General features: G+C 41.0%; 1 protein-coding gene across 9 annotated transcripts in view; it reads right to left on the reverse strand.

Annotated features, from left to right (window-relative positions):
* The window catches only part of MLIP (muscular LMNA interacting protein), a 232,110-nt gene extending 211,538 nt beyond the window's left edge, over nt 1-20,572 (reverse strand). For all 9 annotated transcript variants that reach the window (XM_047796250.1, XM_047796249.1, XM_047796248.1 and 6 more), the window contains exon 1: nt 20,438-20,572. In XM_047796250.1, the coding sequence (XP_047652206.1) occupies nt 20,438-20,500 (63 nt within the window). In that variant the 5' untranslated portion in view covers nt 20,501-20,572. The remainder of the gene's footprint in view (nt 1-20,437) is intronic.
* Nucleotides 20,573-21,575: the final 1,003 nt, after the last annotated feature.

A 21,575-nucleotide genomic window follows, 5' to 3' on the forward strand; every position in this document is an offset into this window, starting at 1 on the left:
ACAGCAACGCGGGATCCGAGCTGCATCTGCGACCTAGACCACTGATCATGGCAACACCAGATCCTTAACCCACTGAGCAAGGCCAGGGATCGAACATGAGTCCTCATGGATGCTGGTCGGATTTGTTAACCACTGAGTCACTACAGGAACTCCTCAATTCATTACATTTTAACTAACTACTAGAGAGACAGGTAAAAACATATTCTGATCAATTGAAAACATCATTTTTACTTTAAAGCTAAAACAAATGTAGCAGGGGTAAAAATGCAAAATTCACATTTCTTTTTTAAAACAAAACTAAACCATTTTTTGAAAATGTCTAACTTAGAGGAGACAGCATTAGATTGTACAAAGTATGTGGGGGGGTCCTTGTTCTCACTCCTCTGACTCAAGGAGAACTCCAAGAAAGCAGCACTGGTTCTAAAGATGTCGGGGTGCTGTAGGATAAGGGGGGTGGGGGGTTCCCTTGGCAGATGGAGGGTGTCCCTGGCAGAAATCTCAGAGCGCATGAGGAGAAAATCTCTGACAATCTTGAGGTCTTTACCTACAGTTTGCCCTGAGTACACATCACTGGCTTTAGATCTTTCCAGATGACACCTTGTCCCCTGTGATATTTCATGCTTCTTTCCTATATTCGTGGTCCCGTCCCTACTGCCCATGCCAGCTAAGGGATGATGACATTGAGAAAGATGGTGATAGTGAGTTTTATGTGCCAGTTTAACTGAGCTAAGGAATGTCCAGGTAGCTGGTAGAACATTACTTCTGGGTGTGTCCGTGAGGGTATTTTTGGAGGAGATTAGCATTTCAATCCCATGACCAAGGAAAGAAGATCTGGCCACACCCATGTGTGAGCCAGCACATCCAGTCCTTTGAGAGCCCCAGGAGAACAAAGAGGCAAAGGAAGGGAGAACCATCTCCTTTTTTAATTTTTTTATTTAAAAACAAATTTTAGGAGTGCCCGTCGTGACTCAGTGGTTAACGAACCCAGTTAGCATCCATGAGGACGCAGGTTCGATCCCTGGCCTCACTCAGTGGGTTAAGGATCCAGCGTTGCTGTGAGCTGTGGTGTAAGTTGCAGACATGGCTCCAATCCCGTGTTGCTGTGGCTGTGGTCTAGGCCGGCTGCTACAGTTCTGATTGGACCCCTAGCCTGAGAACCTCCATATGCCATGGGTGTGGCCCAAAAGAGACAATAAATAATAAATAAATAAATAAATATTATATAATTTTTAAAGGTTACTTTCTATTTATAGTTATTACAAAATATTGGCTTATATTCCTGTGTTGTACAATACATCCTTGAGGCTAACTTACACCTGATGGTTTGCACCTTCCACTCCCCCATCCCTATATTGTCCCCCTCAAGTAACCAAGAGTGTGTTCCCTATATCTGTGAATCTGCTTCTTTTCTTCTTATATTCACGAGTGTGTTGTTTTTTTAGATTCCATGTATAAGTGATTTCATACAGTATTTGTCTTTCTCTGTCTGAACTGTCTCTCTTTTTCATCTTCTCCTGCCCTCTGACATTGGAGTTCCTAGTTCTTGGGCTTTCAGACATGAACTGAGTTACACCACTGACCTTCCTGATTCTCCAGCTTGGAGAAAGTGTATGGTAGCATATCTCAGTCTCCATAAACATGTGAGCCATAATAAATTTCCCCTAATATATTTGTATCTAGATAGATAGATGATAGATAGATAGATAGATATCCTGTTAGTTTTGTTTCACAGCAGATCCCTGACTAATATAATTATAATGATGGTGATGATGGATAGATTCTTACCTCCCCAGATTTCAAACCACTGTGATATATTGTGTGTGTGTCTATGTATATATACCTATATGAATACCTATATATACTGTATATCTTACCAGTTACATGTCAGACTTAGAGAGGAGGATTTTATTTCTAACTTATAAATGAGGAAACAGGGAGAGAGATGTTCGGCAAGTTGTCCCTGGTCAGGATGGAGTCTTGTCACCCTGGGTCTGCTGCCCTTGATGCTGAGACTTTGTCTAAAACTCCTCTGTCCTCTGTTTCCTCAACATGTCTAGTTGATTATCACGGAATAGGTGTTTACAGATATTTTGCCAATGTCCTTAAGAGGTTCACATTTTTGCCCGCGACAAAACTGGGACTTTCTGTGATATTCTCAGTTATTACATCGTTCAATGTTCTGCCCATTGTTGTCATCAATGGTCATGACTTTAAAGAAAAGTAATGTTTGGGATTCTAAAATCAGCTGCTTGCTAGGGAAACAAGCTAAAAGTTCAGCCATAAATCTGTAAATATATTTATTGAAAGTCAAAAAAAGAAGGAGGAAGAGGAGGGGGAGGGGAGAGGGGGAGACGGGAGGGGGAAAGAGAGGGGGGAGGGGGGAAGAGAAGAGGAGGATGGGAAGAGAGGGGAGGGGAATGAGGAGGAGAAGGCAGATAGCAGTTAACCATCCCCTCTTTCACGTCTCCTAGGTAATGGGAGGAACTCGGTCCAAGCGGTGTTTAACGCATCTGAGGAGGCCGTGTTCAGCTCTCTATAGAAACGCTGCCTAAAACTAAGCCATAGACACAGATTGCTGAGCGAGAAAAGGAGTTAAATCCCAGTGGACACTGCCATTCTTCTAATCAGTATTAACTCCCCTCTTCCCTAGAAGAATCTTGATATAGTTAAGCTACCCATCCTTCCTCCACAAACCCCATGTGAATTGGGGGAAACTGACCTGATTCCAGCAACAAGGAAAAACTCTAATTTCAAAGCCGATGGCCTTTCCTAGGTGATACCATCCTCCTAGTGGAGTCTGGAAATGTTTGAGAGTGTTTTCTGGTCATCACAACTTCATGTGCTTCAAGCATCTTGTGTTCAAAATCCAGGGAATCAAAATGAGCTTCAATGAATAGAATGGCCTCCAAACCAGCAACTATACCACCCCAAATGCCAACATGGGCCTGTCGAAAAACACTGCTTTAAACTAATCAATGGCCATTGCTTTTGACAATGGCAAAAACTCTTGAATAGACACTTAACCAATGATGCACGCATGGCAAATCTGCATATGAAAAAGTGTTCAACATCCTTAGCTATTAGGGATGCAAGACAAAATCATGATGAGAGTCCAACATATCCCCGATGAGAATGGCTATCATAAAAAGTGCTGAAAATACAGATAAAGTGTGAGTAAAGATATGGAACAACAGGAACGCTCCCATTGCTGGTAGGAATGCAAAACGGTGTTGCTACCCTAAGAACACTGTGGCAGTTTCTTAGGAGGGTAAGCATACACTATATGACCCCCAAAGTCCTCTCCTAGTTATTTACTCTAGAGAAATGAAGGCTTGTATACACATAAAAACCTGGACACTAATGCTTGTAATAGCTCTGTTCACAATAGCCCCAAACTGGAAACTACTCAAATGTCCGTCAGTGGGTGAATGGTTAAGCAAACCATGGCACATCCAAACAAGGGAACCTCCCTCAACAATAAAGGAACAAGGAATTGATCTATGGAGTTAGGCAACAGCTTGGCTGGCTCTCAAAGGCGTTAGGCCCTGTGGAAGAAAAAAAAAAAAAAGCCAGTCTCAAAAGATTGCATACTGCCCAATTCAATTGCCATGAACGTCTCAAGGAGCAAAAATAAAGAGACATAATTTTGGAGAACGGATCAGCAGTTCTCAGGGGGTTAGGAGAAGGGGAAAGATATAACTACAAAAGGGCAATTTTGAAATTTCATATTATGTCCCCACAAAGGCGTTTTGGAAGGTGACTGTACGCTGCATTCTGTACTTTGACGGTAGCGTGTATGACTCAATACGTGTGTAAAAATGCATAGAACTGTACACAAAAATGTCAATTTTATGTATCCCACTTGAAAAATAAAATGTTAAATGAGAAAAATGATTACCAGATATCTCTATTCAGTAGCTTTTCCCTTTGCGGCCAGGCTCTCCAGAATAAATAAAAGTTATTTAGCAAAGGATAAATCCATACATTAGAAAGTTAATAGTGCACAAAAGAGAGAGAAAATTCACTAGATTTGAGTAAGGAGAAATCATTTCTGGGTAAGACTGAGAACATCGGTCAAAGGTAGCCTGGATCTTAAAGAATTGGTAGATTTTTTTTTTTTTTAACTTTTATACTTGAGTACTAGTACCGCAGAGGTAATATATGCCCATGTAACACATTCCAACAATACAGAAGTGGAAAACAAATTGGTAAAACCATATACACAGACAATCACTACCAATCCCATGCTCCAGTGTAAACGTGGTTAACTTGGACCTCGCTGGTTTCACATCCTCCCAAACATCGTTCAACGCATGCGCAAGTGCTAAGCACACACAATTTATTGCCCAGACTGAATTCAGTAGGGTACAAACATGAAAGGAGGTTTTTTCCTCCAACATCTGTAACTGTGCTTTCGAATTTCTACCATGCCTTAAAAACAACTTGAGAGGATTCCACAGCTTTGAGATGCCTTTTAGCCACTAAAACTAAATTTATGCAGAACAGCAGTTTGGGGAGGAAAAGTATTAGCTTATAGGATCTCAAGCACTATCTAACATGTCAAGAATTTGAATAAAATTACATGAGTGAAGTGAAAATTAAAATTAAATTAAAATAAAAAGTAAAAATGCAAGAATGAAAAAAAAACAGATCTCTCTAGGCTAATATTATCTTACATTTCTGATGTTGAAGATGCATGTTTAGCTACGTTAATAATTTCTGAGTTGATTTTTGATTGTTTCATCTCTGTCCCTAAAGATTTAAGTTTGTCCCCCCAAACATATTTAAGTTTGTTCCCCCCAAATTTTGGGGCATCCCTATCAGAAAAATGAAGAATCACCTCACGTTCAAAGTCACTTTATGTCAAACACCATGACAAATGTATGTGTTGGCTTTATTTTTTAATGATAAGAATGTCTTTTTTTTTTTCCTGACTTAATATATCACTTATGAGTTGTCAGTGTAATTAGGTCTATTCTATTTTTTAATGACATAATTTAGTGAACCAGTCACACATTGACAAGCATTTAGATTGTTTTGCCATTACGAAATAGTTAGATGAAAGGTGGATAGAGCTTGTCCTTTAGTTTCCTGCAGCTGCCAGAACGAATTACCACAAACTTGGTGGCTGAAAACAACAGGAATATATTCTCTCACAGTTTGGGGGGGCCAGAAGTCCAAACCCACACTGCTGTCGGGGCCGCCCTCCCTCTGAAGATTCTGGGAGAAACCTTGCTTCTTTTAGCTTCCGACAGCCCAAGCGTTCCTTGATTTCTTTCCTTTTTTTTTTTTTTCCACACTCTCAGCATATGGAAGTTCACAGGCTGTGGCTGAATTAGAGCTGCAGCTGCTGGCCTACACCACAGCCACAGCAACGCAGGATGCGAGACAAGTCTGCAACCTACACTTCAGCTCACGGCAACACCGAATCCTTAACCCACCGAGCAGGGCCAGGGATTGAACCTGGATCCTCATGGACACTATGTCCAATTCTTAACCCACAGAGCCACGATGGGAACTCCCAGTTCCTTGATTTCTAGCAGTTAACACCAGCCTTCCCATCTTCTCCATTTTTCTTAGTACCCTTGCTTTGGTTTGAGTCCATCCTAGCCCAGGATGATCTCTCTTGAGATCCTTAATGACACCCACAAAGACCCTTTCTTCAAAGAAGGTCACATTTACATGTTCTATCTGGTCACATCTTTTGAGAACATGAGGCAACCATTTAACTCACTACACCTTAACTCACGTGTGAACAGGGAATCTATAAGATCTTCTTAAAAGTGCCCTAACTAGACCATCAGGCATTTGCACCCCAATTGTGACAGATAACCTCACCAACCCTAGATATTCCTGACCTCTCTCATGTTTGCTAGTAGAAAAAGGTTAAAATGGTTGTTTCCATTCGTAATTGTTTGGTACTTAATGAGAATAAATACCTTTTGCATCCTTATTGGCATTTTCTATTATTTCATCAGGCCTATGTCCTTTTGTTTATTTCTTCAGTGTGATTTTTTAAATTTTACTCATTGATGTGCAATTGCTCTTGATGGATAGGATTTGGATATTTGAAAGAGAAAGAAATGGATATTTTTAAACCTGGTCTCTCCTTCCTGATGTACGCTCTGGATGTGAGCAATTCAGGTCTGGAATTTGGGTGCCAAGTGATGGTTCCCTCTGTGGGAGTCCAGGTCAGACCAATTGGTCAGAGATCTAAGGTCAGTCCATTGGCTGATTTATCTGTCTGTCCTGTTGTCCAGAACAAGCAGGGCCAGAGCAGTGGCCCATCTCCACTAGGTAGTAAATACAAGAGCTGAAAGCACTGGCTCTGGTTCAAACATGCTTCGAGGAAAGAACACGTCAGTTCCTCACGGCGCTGCTTTGGATAGTCAGCTTGCACATTTGCAAAATGAGAACTATATACAAATAAGATGTGGAGAACCCTTTGCCTCTATTTTCCTGTGGGGAATGCTCTGTCTCACCCCATCTCCTCCTCATGGAGTGTCAGCTCCTGAGAGAGGCTTTCCTGAAGGTTCCTGAAGAGCCTTCACCTACTCTCTCATGTCTACCAACATGTATTCCTTCTTCCTGTTTAACAGCATATTCCATGTATTGTTACCTGCAATTACCTCGTCTGTTCATTTGTTTAATGTCAAATCTCATTAATGTTTAATGTCAGCTGGCAGCGCTCCCAACCACCCTCCCCTATAAGGCAGTGCCTGAAGGCTGAGGTCCCTGAAGGCTGAGGTCCATGTGGTCCTGCAGTCTTGTTCCTAGACCAATGCCTGACCCACAGCAGATGCTCAAAATATATTTAAAGTAGATAAATGAATGACTGATGAATGAAAGCAACTTTGCACACAGTAAGTGCTCAGAAATGCTAATGAGCAGCCCTACCTAAACCTCCGCGATTCTGCTTGTTAAATGAATGAAACAAGGAGGCTTTAGACTGAGTGGTTCCAACACCTTAGAAGCCCCCATAAGCAAACCAAAACCTAAAGCTAAAGTGCCTCCAGATTAAAAAAATGACACCAAGGACCACCGATCCCACATAAGCGTTTCCCAAATAAGGCAACTGCTTAAGCCACAGCCTATCAAATCCTCTCCTTGCTCGCCCCCCCCCCAGTACCAATCTCCCAGCACCTGTCAGGGAGGGGCTCCTACCCACTTCCAGTTTGCTGCTGCCCAAGTCACTCAGTGTTTGCTCAAATAAAATCCAACATGTTTAATATGCTTCCATTTATCTTTTAACATACTATATTCAGCACAAAAAATAGAACTTGCTAACAAGGGCCTGTGCTGTCACACCCTCTCTTGGGTCAAAAGCACTGTTTGCATTGTCGCTGTCACTGTCTTCCTCCTCAATGTTCTAGCCATCCTAAAAGGGAGAATCTGTGGCCATTAACTTTGTTTGGGTTTAAAGACGGTTAACAGGGCGGACCAGTTCACATACAGTGCACTGTAACACGGAGCATGCAGTGTTTATGACATTACCTCTATTTTTTTCACCCTCATGTTATAGTTTCTTTTAGAGAGTGGAGGCTGGGAGAAATGAGTGAAGGTGGTCAAAACACACAGACTTCCAGTTCTAAGGTTCATAAGTTCTGGGGATGTAATGCACACATGGTGACTGCCCAAAAAAAAAAAAAAATCAAACAGATTGGAAGATATAAGGGCAGAATTTAAACACAGTGCACCTCATATTCATATCTTGTCTGTTTGGGTCCCCGAATAAACCAACATCATGCCGTTTTACAGACAGAGCCAGCATCCCCCATTTGAAACTATATCCACAGGTCAGCAACACACCCAAGTGAATTTTCTAATTTGCGTTTTCACCATCAATAGTCATTTCTTTCCATCTTTAACCCAAGAGACACAATCACCTCCACTTGCAGTTGTGCTGAAGGACTTTTTATTTTGAAGGACTGGTGGTGGCCTCTGCCTTTAAGATCAGTCTCAGGCATTAATGCACTTTAGTAACATTCACCCATTTAAAATCCAGCCTATTTCTTCCTCTTGAGTTAGCTTATTTGGGTTTGTTTGTTTTTATTTTTTTTATTTTTATTTTTTTTTCCCACTGTACAGCAAGGGGGTCAGGTTATCCTTACATGTATACATTACAATTACATTTTTCCCCCAGCCTTTCTTCTGTTGCAACATGGGTTTGTTTGTTTTTAAATGGCAGCTCCCAGCATGATTTTCAGAGGAGAATGTTTTAAAGTTCATAAAATGTCATTGTGCAGTCCCACTTTCTCTAACACATTACCCAGGAAACGAAGATCAAAGTCAAAGTTAAACAACATAAACTTTTTACATAACATGATCAAAGGCGATGGAAACACCAGCTTCCAAAGATCTCACACAGTTTTGCTCAGCCCCCTCTATTACCGAAACTCATTGTTCAGAGATCTAAAGCATGTCAAGCTGCAAACATTATTTAAATTGGTTTTATGGATTTTTATGGTTATCAAGCCTCTCCCACTCTAACTAGAGATACATTTTCCAATAGTATCTCTACTTCTATGAACTTCTGAACAAGACTATGGGCTTTTTGAGATTCTCTCAGAGTAGAGTTCTGAAAAAACACTCCTCTTAACTTGAATCATGGGTTTCATTAATAAAAATTCCTCCAAAAGAATATTCTGGATATCTGATATATTACAATTTCTCAGTGACCACCTACACTGCATCCAGGTCCATAAGAGAAAGAGAAATCTCAGATTCTCAGAGAACAGAAAGCAAGCCTGTGATGAGGTAAAAATGAGACAACGCATATAAAATCCCAAGAACTAGAGTTTCTGCTGTGGCTCAGCAGGTTAAGAGCCTGACATAGTGTCCGTGAGAATGTGGGTTCGATCCCTGGCCTTGCTCAGTGGGTTAAGGATCTGGCATTGCTGCAAGCTGTAGCACAGGTCATGGATGCAGCCTGAATCCAGTGTTGCCATGGCTGTAGAGTAGGCCTCACCTGGGAGCTCTGATTCAACCCCTGGCCCAGGAATATCTATATGGTGCCCTATCTCATGATAGGTGCTCAAGATTTTTGTTGGTTTTGATTCTAATCTCCGAACCCGAAAAGTAAATGTGCTTTTTTACATTTGCGGCAAGAATGATAAAATGGGGGAAAAAATCATTTATACGTAACAAAGCCTGATTTGTTTGCTAAATAAGAAAACTAGGATTCTAAAAGAAGCAAACAAAAGTGGGACAGAGTACATGGTAAGAAGTCACAGTTTGGCAATGCCAAAAACAAAGATAAAACAGAGCAAAAATCCAGCGGACCTTTCCAAGGGCATGTGAAAGCAGAGACCAGCATGTCAGACAAAAATTATTTTATCAAAGAGATTGTATTATCCTTATCTCTCTCATTTACTCTATGGTAAGTAGAACCTTGCCACAGACAAGCAGTAATCCACACACCATGTTTGGCAGCCTGTCTGCAGAGAACACCCTGAATAAATGAGGGGCTTCTGAGATCTGCATTCTCTCCCTTTAAAAAGATCCCCTCTTTTCTAGAGGCTTCCATTGTTCCCACCACACATAAGAGAACACCTCACTACAAAACCAGTAACCTTAACTTAGGCTGGAGTCAGACCAGAGAACAAGTCTACAGATGACTCGGCAGAGGGGTACTCCTGGTCTACCACATATTTCATGGGTACTCAGGCCACGTGTCAGGACCCGAGACGACCCTCGGCATCACTCTGGGAGGTGAAAACAAGAATTTTCTGAACACCATGTGCCTTGGTCTAGGTGCATTATTTAACCTCACATTAAATCATAGAAGATATTAATGACAATACTTAACAAGAGCAGACGTTCACTGAAGAAAAGTTATCAAAGATGACGCCAGGGCTGGAAAGCATCAGAATCATGATTCCATTTCTGAAGCCAGCGTGACAATTTAAGCATTCGGCACCATGACCCAGAATCCTCCCCTGTGATATACATCAGTCTCTTTAGCAGAAGGATCATTCCCCTGTCGCGAGGCACCCCCAGCCTGCTGACCTTTGGCCTTTTCAAGGAATCTGATGAACTTCTGCAAAGCCTCCCAGGGAGGAACAGACCATCCGTCCCCTTCTGATAGATATCCCCACTTCCCAGCAACAGCATCTTTACCCAAAATCTTGATGAGGAATGAGGTTATTTGTTTGGCTGCATCTATCAAGACCTCTTCCACTGTTCTCTGTTCTCTCTCTCTCTCTCTCTCTCTCTCTCTCTCTCTCACACACACACACACACACACACACACACACACAAAAAGCATCTACTCAGTTTTTGTGACTTAACAAATGTCCTTTGAGAAGAAGTTCCTTACATGGACCGAATTAATCATGTTGGGTTTCAGAGAGGGAGCCACGGCAGGTTGGCCAGATGCCAGATACCAAGCCTGTGGAATCCATACTTAGGGAGCTAGAGTGGTATGTCCCACCCCGGGTTCTCAGGATCATAAAAACACGGGGAGAATTACCACCACCTGTAGAGCACACACAGAATTATCAACCAAATAAGAACAAAGGCAGAACATGACATGGGAAAAAGAGACCTATTCCAGACCTCCTTCCGACAGCCCAAACTTTCTGATCATCCTTGCCTTGTGTGCCAACCAAGGACAAGTAAGTATCACAAACACTAACTATGCCCCCTGGGACTCTCAAAGGGTAACAGTGTAGGAATATTTTTTGAGATTTATTGAAATATAAATGACAAATGAAATTGTAGGATATTTAAAGTTTGCAACATTGCGTGAAAGATAAACTTTTACTGTGTTAAGTCCATATAGGGAGTTCCCATTGTGGTCCGGCGGGAATGAACCCAAATAGTATCCATGAGGATGTGGGTTTGATCCCTGGCCTTGCTCAGTGGGTTAAGGATCAGCATTGCCATGAGCTGTGGTGTAGGTCACCTGATGCAGCTTGAATCTGGTGTTGCTGTGGCTGTGGTGTAGGCTGGCAGCTGAAGCTCCAATTCGACCCCTAGCCTGGGAACTTTCATATCCCACCAGTGAGGCCATAAAAAGGGAAAGAAAAAAAAAAGTCTACTTATAACAGCTGTTTAGACTACCTTCCTAATACAAACAGATCAGCCTAATAATTTTGCCATTAAAACTTTAGTAACTGGAATTACAGGAAAATAAAGTGTCAAAATTTAACATATGTCATTTTTCACAATAACCCTTTGATATGGATGCTGTTACTACCTTCATTTCATAGACAAGGATTCTGATGTTTAAAGAAATTAATCAACTTGCCAAGATTACAAATTAATAAACTTGACAAGATTCAACTTCCCAGGCTACTGAAGGAACTGTGGGAGCCAGGAATTGTGCCAGTGTCACTGTCAAGCCAGGGCTCTTCCCTGCCATATAATTCCTTGGTCCCTAAATACACTGGGCTAAGCCAACTCAAATATTTTGAAAGAGAAACTGGCATTTTTTAAACCAATGAACCGTTCTCTTTTTTGAATTTTTTTCATTTTCTCTTTCTTTTTAGGGCCACACCTGTGGCATATGGAAGTTCCCAGGCGAGGGATCGAATCTGAGCCGCATCTGCAACCTACACTACAGCTCACAGCAAAGCCAGATCCTTAACCCACAGACTGAGGGATTGAACTCGCATCCTCCTGGATACTATATGGGTTCTTGACCCCCTAAGATACAGAGGGATCTCCCTCTTTTTTCAGTTCTTTAATCTTTGCCCAATACTTCTTCTTTATTGCCCACTCTTGCTAACTACAAAGTGGGGGCCTCCATCATAGGGCTCTGTTACTATATCTAGATCTAAGCTTCTAAAGATACAACTTCAGTAATTAAATATACTTGTCCAAGAGTCATTCCCCACAGTAAAAATTCCAAAAGTGCTTTGGATGTTCCCTTTTTATAGGGGAAGCCTGAAGCTGAAGCATGACAGTTCCATCAAAACTTTCAAGAATCTAAGCTCCTGGGAATAGCATATGCATACTGGGGTATATGGAATGATTGGCTTGGGGACCTGCTGTACAGCACAGAGAATTCTACCCAATATCCTGTGATAATCTATGTGGAAAGAAGAAGCTGAGAGAAAATGGGTATGTGCATGTGTATGACTGAATCCCTCTGCTGTACAGCAGAGATGACCACGACCCTGTAAATCAACTCTACTTCAATGACACTTTAAAAAAAAGAATCCTAAGAGCCATCCTCCCAGGAAGTGATAGAATCAGAGAAATTAAAACTGGGAGGAACTTCAGATTATCCGGTTGAATATTTTCTTTTATGAGGAAATTGAGACCCGAGGAAGTTAAGTGACTTGTCCCAGCCACACCTAAACTGATGGCCGAGCTGACCTCGTTTTCTTTCCACTCTGCTTCCCTCGGAGCATGACAACAAGAGATCAAGGACAAGGGCAACCCTTACTGTTCCCTCGTAACTTCATGACAAAGATCTATGATGGGGGTGGGGGGGATACCATTTCCATCTTTGAACAAAATACTTCCACATCTTTGGATAAAGTAATATATTATTCCATACCCTGGGAAGGTGCTATCACAGCTACTTGTCTATGGCCCTTCTCTTTCTCTTACTGGATGCTTCTCATTTAACAAGTGAAATTAAGCAACATTTCGGAAAACTGGATTGAGTTTTCCTTCTCTCTTCATGGTCTAGGGCATTGGCTGCACCACTAATGCTGTGGCCCTGAAGCAAAGTCATGAAAGATCATCCTTCTCTCTGCCACACAATATAAACTGATACACACAAAGAAAAGCGAAGTTCAAGGTCTTAAAAAGATCAGTTAAGCGGATTCAAGTTGTCCTTTTAGCATCATCCAGAAGCAAATGACATATGCTGCTAGAGAATACTTCCATCTTTTCAAGAGTCTAAAAGCCATCCCTAACCCCTGGAATCACTGATTCCCTGGCCTCCATGCAAAAGAGTAAGTTAAATACCAGGTGCAAAAAAAATATCCGGTGCTCATATGCGCTGGCTTGTCTGGGTCAGTATTGGTTAATATTGTTGTCTTGAAGTCACTTTCAATAGGGCCCCGTTTACTCTCAAAAGGGTCCCTGTTTTGAGGAATAAATCATATGGTCACCCAGTTAAATGAAAATTTAAAAATATGTCCATCGCATAAAGAACTCTGATGTGTACAAAGAAATAGCAATAGTACCATAGAGGAAATTAAAATGGTTGGTCCTAAAAACAAGATAAGCTCCCTGAAACTATCTTTTCATTCTTTAAAATTATAAAGTTTCAGGTAGAAGGATAACTAGAAGTCATTTCTTATAAAGTTCAGAGTTGCAAAACTGCAAATGCCTCATTCAGAAAATATTTCCTACAATCTTTCTAAAATAGTAAGCTTGTGAATCTGAATCTTTTTTTTTTTTTTGGCTTTTTGCCTTTTTGCCTTTTCTTGGGCCACTTCCTCGGCATATGGAGGTTCCCAGGCTAGGGGTCGAATCGGAGCTGTAGCTGCCGGCCTACACCACAGCCACAACAACTCGGGGATCCGGGCCGCTCTGCAACCTACACCACAGCTCACGGTAACTCCGGATCCTTAACCCGCAAGCGAGGCCAGGGATCAAACCCACAGCCTCATGGTTCCTAGTCAGATTCATTAACCACTGAACCATGACGGGAACTCCAAGTGCCTCTGAATCTTTAATCAGACTAATGTTTCACTCCACCAGTCTCGGTGTCCCTTAAGAGCATTATTTGTTATGTGGACCCAAACACTAATTAGAAAGCAGAGAGGTTGTTACATAAAATGTATCCCAAAATAGAGTCTTGTCCTAATTTAATTCTAAAGCAAATGGAGTTTAGAGGCAACATGACATGGTGGTTAAGGGGCATACACTTGGAAGCAGTCTGAGTTTGAAATGAGCTGTACCATTTACTAACTAGTATCTTTAACCTTGAGTGCCCCATTCACAAAACTAGAACAGAAACAATATCATTTGGGGGTTGTTGCATGGAGCTACATATCAGATAGATATATAGATAGAGAGATAGAAAGAGAGAGAAAGAAGATATACAGTGATGCCTACGTCATAGCAAAAATATATAAGTCTTAGTAGCATGGGTGGCAGTTGTAGAGATGATGAAATTCTTCCCTGGTGTTAAAGTAAATCTGTAATACATGGGATTCTTCCTATCATTGCTGGTTACAGTGCATATGCCTTTGCAGTTAATGGTACTGGAACATTTAGACATCCAAAGACAAAGACAAAGAAAGAGGAAAAAGAGGCGGAGAAGAACAAGGGGGAGGGGAAAGCGGGGGAGAGGAGTCAAAGAAGAAAAAAATGGAGAAGGAGGAAGAGAAAAAAACTTTAACCTAAACCTCATATAAAAATTAACTCCAAATGGATCATGAATTTAAATGGACAATGACAAACACTAAAACTTTAAAAAGTAGGAGAAAATCTTTAAGACCTAGGAGTGGACAAAGAGCTCTTAGACTTAACACAACAACCATCCTCCAAGGAAGGAAAAAATAATAAATTAGACCTCACCAAAATTGAAAACTTTTGCTTTGCAAAATATCCTGTTAGTAGAATGAAGGGACAAGCTACAAACTGGCAGTTGCCCAGGACACTGAGCAAGGAAGTGGAAGAGTTTGACTTCAAGACAATCTGAGTCCAGAACCTACTCTCCCAACCACACCACACATACTTGTGTTTACTCTGATATACAGAAATCAGACAGAGCACTCTTGTGGCTCAGTGGTAACAAACCTGATGAGGACTTGGGTTTGATCCCTGACCTCACTCAGTGGGTTAAGGATCCAGCGCTGACAGTGAGCTCTGCTGTAGGTGGCAGACATGGCTCTGATCTGGCATTGCTGTGGCTGTGGCGTAGGCCAGCGGCTGCAGGTCTGATTCTACCCCTGGCCTGGGAACCTCCATATGCCATGGGTGCAGCCCTAAAAAAAGAAAAAAAGAAAGAAATCAGATTATCAAAGCTGACATTTACCTCAAGGGAACCTTACAATTCTTTTTTCTAGGAAAATTAGACTAATATTTCAGCATTGTGGAATGGAGCAAGCTACTATATAAAGTAGTAAAGCTTTAACATTCAGGGTCCGGCTACATTCAGGGTCCCTCACTTTCTATGAACAAAACAGTAAGATTCTCATCTGTCTTTTGCCCCAGGACTTGGGGGTGAGTTTTGCCTGGGAGACTCTCCAGTGTCTCTTAAAAGCAGTCCTTTGAAAGTGCCAAGCTCCCAGCTCTCCAGATGTGGCTAAATCTTAGTATGAATTCAGTTCTCTTACCAAGTCAGAGAACAGGCACTGCACATGCGCACACGGACATAAAAGTCAGACTCTTACAGACACATGTAAAAGTCAGGCCGTGCAGGTGAACTGAGGCTTCCTGGGCAGCACCAGCCACATTCTATGGTTTGGCTGAACGAGATGGGCTACACAAATATGTGCACTGATTTGCATACTAATGTCCTGCCAGTGTGGAGGGTCCATAAAAGACTCATCCTACATTGCCTAATATCTGTCTTTTTGTAGGAAAAAATAATGGGAAGCGATGGAAAAAACAATTGTCCACTGTACCATCGCCCTTAAATTTCCTTGTATGTTCTCATAGACTAGTAACTGATTTCCCTACTGTGTCGATTATTTTCACTTTTTCAAATAATATTATAATGAATATCATTACCACTAATATTTGGAGATTTCTTTGTTCCTAAAATTTCCTAGAGTAAAATTACCTGGCCAGGAGGTATGTAAGTGGTTAAGACCTCAAAACAGAATGTGCTCCAGAAATGTTGCACCAGTACAAGTCCTACTTGTAGTATATGAACTATATGTTTTATAAAAAAAATTCCTTTTTTTTTTTTTCTGGGGCCGCATCCATGGCATATGGAAGTTCCCAGGCTAGGGGTCTAATCACAGCCACAGCAATGCCAGATCCAAGCTGCATTTGCGACCTACACCACAGCTCATGGCAATGCCAGATCCTTAACTCACTGAGTGAGGCCAGGGATCGAACCCACATCCTCATGGATACTAGTCAGGTTCTTAACCTGCTGAGCCACAGTGGGAACTCCTAGGAAAAGTCTTATGTGAAAAAAATAGATGAACCACAAGTGGTGTTGCTTTCCCAGGAAAATACATTATGTACAGGGGCGAAAAATGTCAGAGGAAGGTGAGAGCCATAACTTCTGATCACCTGAACAGAATAAAGTTTCTAGATTTAAAACCTTTTTCAATCAAACAGCACTGTTAACCATATTTATATTCTTTTAAACGTTCTACAGACACACAGACACACACACACAAGCGCATGTGCGCACTCACTAGGCTGCTTTCCTAATTCTCTCATCTGCTCCTAAAATGAACACCATCCAGTTAGTGTGTAAGAGCATGAAGTGGTGTCTGAATGGCTACATCCTGACATCCACAAGGCAGATTTCAGAGAAGAAGCTGAAGTGTTATCTTCCCCAGAAGTTAAATATGCAAGGACACACCCACTAAGAAGGAAATTGATGAGAGGACCCTTGTGAAAAAGTTAGGTTATAAATATAAGACAAAAACCAGCAGTGAAACCACAGTCACCCTCCCACCATTTTTAGAAACCATCTCATTTTTTATCAAGATCACATAGCAAAGTAAAGCCCAGTGACGCTCTCAGGTAATTCCATCACGAATACAACCATCTCTTTGTCATTCCCTGACGGGAGTCCTTCTTGGGACAGAACAACTAGCTAGGTAAATAACTGTAATCCCCACAATGAGAACCTAGAAAAAATTCCACCGCACGTACAGTGTGTGATAAATGTCACTGTGAAACCACACTCAGTTAAAGCCTGCAATCCATCTCTCTCCTGTTATCCACCATCACACAGAGCTGTATCAAAAGACCCGTGCAAACAGGGCATCTCAGACTTACATTATCAGCAGACACTGCTTTAATTAGCAGGGGTTTTCAAAGGACTGCATGGCTTCAAGAACTTCATTTGAACCATAAAGTAGAAATCGGGATCCTTATCAGTTTCCCTTTATTCTTCACCTCCCTGCCCTGGGTTCTAACTGACACAGCCCTCATTTTTCTTAAAGGAAAAAGAAAAATGGAAACAGTGGCTAGGATTTTGCCCTTCGTGTGCAATCCACTTTTCTCTCAACCTCGGTGATGAGAAGGGACTAAAATTAGAGCTGCAAAGGGAGCAAGATATCTGTGTCAGGCACATTGCAGGGAGCGGCAAGAACTACAAAAAAGGATGAACATGCCCTAAACAAACCATCTTGGAAATCGCATTTAAAACACAGATCTCATATTTGCGAGTTTATGATTCCTGATGAAAACATAGCAATCTACTTTGTTATGTAATATTATAAGAAAATAAATGCCTTCTTTTGATAATGTCTCGATATTAATATGGAGGCACTTAGATGCTTCTTTCCTTATCTAGTCCATGATCCGCCCCTCCCATGGGCCAGTCGTTTCTCAGTGAAAACAGAGGAAATGCCTGCAATTCATTTTCGAGTACTGAACCATGAACCCTCTATGCTGCAAAGAGGGTTTTCTCGATTAACAAGGACTTCTATTTTACATTTGGTCAGTGATGACATAAAACTATAAACTATTTCGATGTTTGTATAAACAGACATTGCTTGGTATAAAAAGGACAAACACACAGCCGAAGGGTATTTGCTGCAGACGAGCAAAGTTTTAGAGAATGCTGCAATCTTGGCAAATCCAACTCAACCTCTCGCCTTGTAGATGAGGACACCCAAGTTTTAAGTGATTTGTCCAAAGTAACACAAACCCAACTTTCACACCAATGCTGGTCTCCTAGACTCATATTCAGCATGTTTTTCACCACCCTAGATGGCACTCAGGAAGAGGCAGAAGGCCTATTCTTTGGAATAGGACATCCTCACCACACACCAGACCACCACCGCCACCACCCACGCCCCAGAGGCATAGGTTCTTGGTTACAATGTTCATAAATACATTCGGTTGGTCCTCAGAACACCTTCAGAACTTAATGAACGCCATAAAAACACAACTGAAACTATATTCAGCAACCTAGCCAGTCATCCTGTATTACGTTGCATTAGCAAGGAATGCAACGCTCCCTGCAAAGTTGATGTTTTGAGAGGTTTATCCACATAAATGTAAACAGCCAAGGGGTTTAACTAAAATAGTTGCTACGGGAAACTTTCAAATATATGTCTTTTCCAGCTCTTTTAGATGGAAATACTGAATGTAAGTTTTCTTGAAAACACAGTGTCACTTAGAATCCCTCTACCTGAAAGGTGTTTGAGTTACAGCCATAGCTCTCTTTACCTGTATAGGCAGCTGCCCTAAGTACTGAGCTTTAGCTGCTGCATTCCCTCCCTCCCTGAGAACCATCTCTAGGTAGGGCAGGTTTCTGGTGCCTTCTGATCTGCCCATATCTTCCTCTAATCTTCTGGAAGTTAATCAGCGGCTAGCCCTATGCCTCCCCTCCAGAGTCAAGTCCATGGATTTTGTGGCAGCTTCTCCCTCTAAGGAGAATTTTTGCTCACTTCTAGATTTAGAGCTGTGTTCCAGGTAGAGCTGGGCAGGCAGAATGTTTGACTTCCCAGGTGGTGAAATATTTATGCATCAAGAGACCATTTTCACTTTTGTTCCCTTGCTGCATGTTCACTACGGGGTTATTTGCAAAACTTTCTGGAAAAGATTGCCAGGAAGCTTTGGGTCAAATTTCACACTAATTCAAGGCAACTCTTTTTTGTTTGTTTGTTTGTTTGTTTTTGCTTTGCCTTTTAGGGTGGCACCTGCTGCACATGGAGGTTCCCAGGTTAGGGGTCAAATCAGAGCTGTAGCCTCTGGCCTACACCACAGCCGCAGCAACACCAGATCTGAGCTGCATCTGCGACCTACACCCCAGCCCACAGAACCCTGGATCCTTAACCCACTGAGAGAGGCCAGGGATCAAACCCTCATCCTCACGGATCCTAGTTAGGTTCGTTAGCCACTGAGCCACAAAGGGAACTCCTCAAGGCAACTCTTTATTCGTGTATTTATTGACTCTCTATCTAGGTCCAGAAAGGTTTTGTAACCACTAAGTCTTTATGGTTAATGTATGTGACTTTTCCTTATACTTTGAAATGCATTTCAGCTTTCTCTTTCTTTATAAATAAACTGTAGGTAGGGACTTTCTAAGTAAGTCAGGCCAAAAACAGGTTGAAATAACAGGCTCGGCCTAGGGACTTCACATATATTACAGTTTTTAACGCTCATGACAGCCTTCAAATGAGGTATTACTGTTCCCATCACCAAGTGAGTTAACTGAGACTCAGAAAGCTTAAACAAAATCCCATAATCCTACATTTAGAAGTTGTGGAGTGAGAGTTCTCACCAGACCTCTCTGACTCAAAATCCCTGGTTAGTTCTAAAATAATACATGGCCTTTCAAAACAGTCAAAAAGCAAAACAGTCTATGGCCATGACATGTTTAGACCCCCACCTGGAACAGAGGTCTACAGTCGATACTCAAAATAACCTGAATCCCATAAGAAAATGTTATGTTTTATCAAATGCATCTCTTCAAGACCTTGAAATTCTAATACACTGGGAGTTCTTACCCCGATAGGGCTCTTTTTTCTTTCTTTCACATTTTAACATCATTACCGGTGCATACATATCAGACATCCAGAATAATGAATTCTCATGAGTTTAAGAGGACGCAGCCAAAAGTCAATATACTTTTATTTTTTTACTGCTTGCCTGCTCATTAAAATTAGTTGTACTTTGCACTAATGTTAACTCTCTGCCCACAGTAACTTTACATACATAATCAGCCTCCTATACCAATCAGGTGAGTCCCAAACGATACATTCTACTCCAGGTTAGAGTATATTTTATGTTCAAGCAAATAGAGGTGACCGCTATGTCCACTGACATTTAATTTCTTAGCATCAAGGTAAAACTACCTCAACAACTTTTGTAGCCCCCCCAAAAAAATTTTTTTTGGAAGAGTAAACTTTATCCTTATAGCAGAAGTTCAGTAATTTAGTCCATAAAACATTAAAACATTCCATAATACTTACGTTTTCTCTAGAACTCTGAACACTCGCTAAGCTTGATATCACTGAAGGAAATAATCTTCCAGTACTGAGGCAATCACAACAACAGCTCAATATAAGTGGATTCTAGTTTTTAAAACGGAGATAAACTACCTCATGCAACTAAATCAAATTAGCCCACATTCTAGTAATGATATTTTATTAATAACTTTATTGCATTATTGTCAGTAGAGCCCATAGAACTTAATAATTTCAAGGCTGTTGACCAGTAAAACATGGAAATACAGGCTGGGCTGGTACAACTTTTCCAAACTATGACAGTTGATTTTTATGGAAATACAGGCTGGGCTGGTACAACTTTTCCAAACTATGACAGCTGATTTTTATTTCAGTTACCTTATAAATCCGTGTTGACTAAATCTCACAAGCCTTACCGTCAATTTCTCCTCTAAGTTCTTGTTTGATAAGCTTCCTTTTTCATGCTTTTCAAATTCCATGTTGAAAGAGAACAAGAGAGAGAGAAACAGAAAAAGAGAGACTCAGATTCTGTCTAGAAAATGATTCAACGTGCTTACATGTTAGATATTGCAGGACATTCCAAGTGGTGAGAGCCTGGGACACTATCAGAAAGCCCTGGCGATAATTTCTGGTTAGCTAGTGTTTCCATTTATAGATGTTCAAACCCCATAAACAGAGCACTGAAGAGAAGTCAGGCAGCTGGCCTCAGATAATGATAAATGTCACTAGATATAAAGGCAAACTCCTCAACAGGAAAATATCCCAACAGGTTAGGTTCCCTGAGCCAAGAAAGATGTCTGTGACCAAAAAAAAAAAGAAAAAAAAAAACACCTCTCAAAGAGTTCATTAATAGCTGTTCCAGCAGAATAAAATACAGTCTAGAATATGGACTTAATAAATCAATTTTCAAAGGACAAATGTGATGGTCATATAGAAAATATGAATCAGCCAGTCCTGTTCTTCCAAATTCCAATGTGGGTCCTGGCAGTCTAGCCACTATTATTTTGTAGCTTAAAACTTTAAAAAGTCACTTAAAGGAAAGAGCAAAGGATAATTAATTAAAACTATTCAGATGCACGTATATTCAAGGAGTGTTGCCAATTTTATTCCATGAGAAGTGGGCAAATGATGTTTAGAAACATCATACAATAAAAGCAGTGTTTTCCTTCACAAAACTGATTTTTTTCTTCCTTATCCTGGCTTTTCTACTGGGAATGAAATTATGACATAGAAGGTAAAATTCATTTTTCTAGTGGAATAAATGTTCTCAGAATCCTTTAGAAATTGTTATATGCCTTAAAGAAAATTAACTGTGTAGCCCAATGATAATTGACTACCTGTTGTTGTTTGTTTGTTTGTTTGTTTGTTTGTTTTTACAGCAAACTAGATATGTGTGTGGCAATAAAAAATAAAAATGGCTTTTGGAGTGAGCTAAGACTGAACTCTACGGTGGCCTAATCTCTCTTTGTGTTTCAAGTGTCTTTTTCACACCTCTTTGTGATCTTAACTCAAATTTCCCCTTTTTAAGAAAACATTTTGGGAAATGGGTTGTGA

Source organism: Phacochoerus africanus, chromosome 9 (genome assembly GCF_016906955.1).
Source record: "Phacochoerus africanus isolate WHEZ1 chromosome 9, ROS_Pafr_v1, whole genome shotgun sequence".
NCBI lineage: Eukaryota > Metazoa > Chordata > Mammalia > Artiodactyla > Suidae > Phacochoerus > Phacochoerus africanus.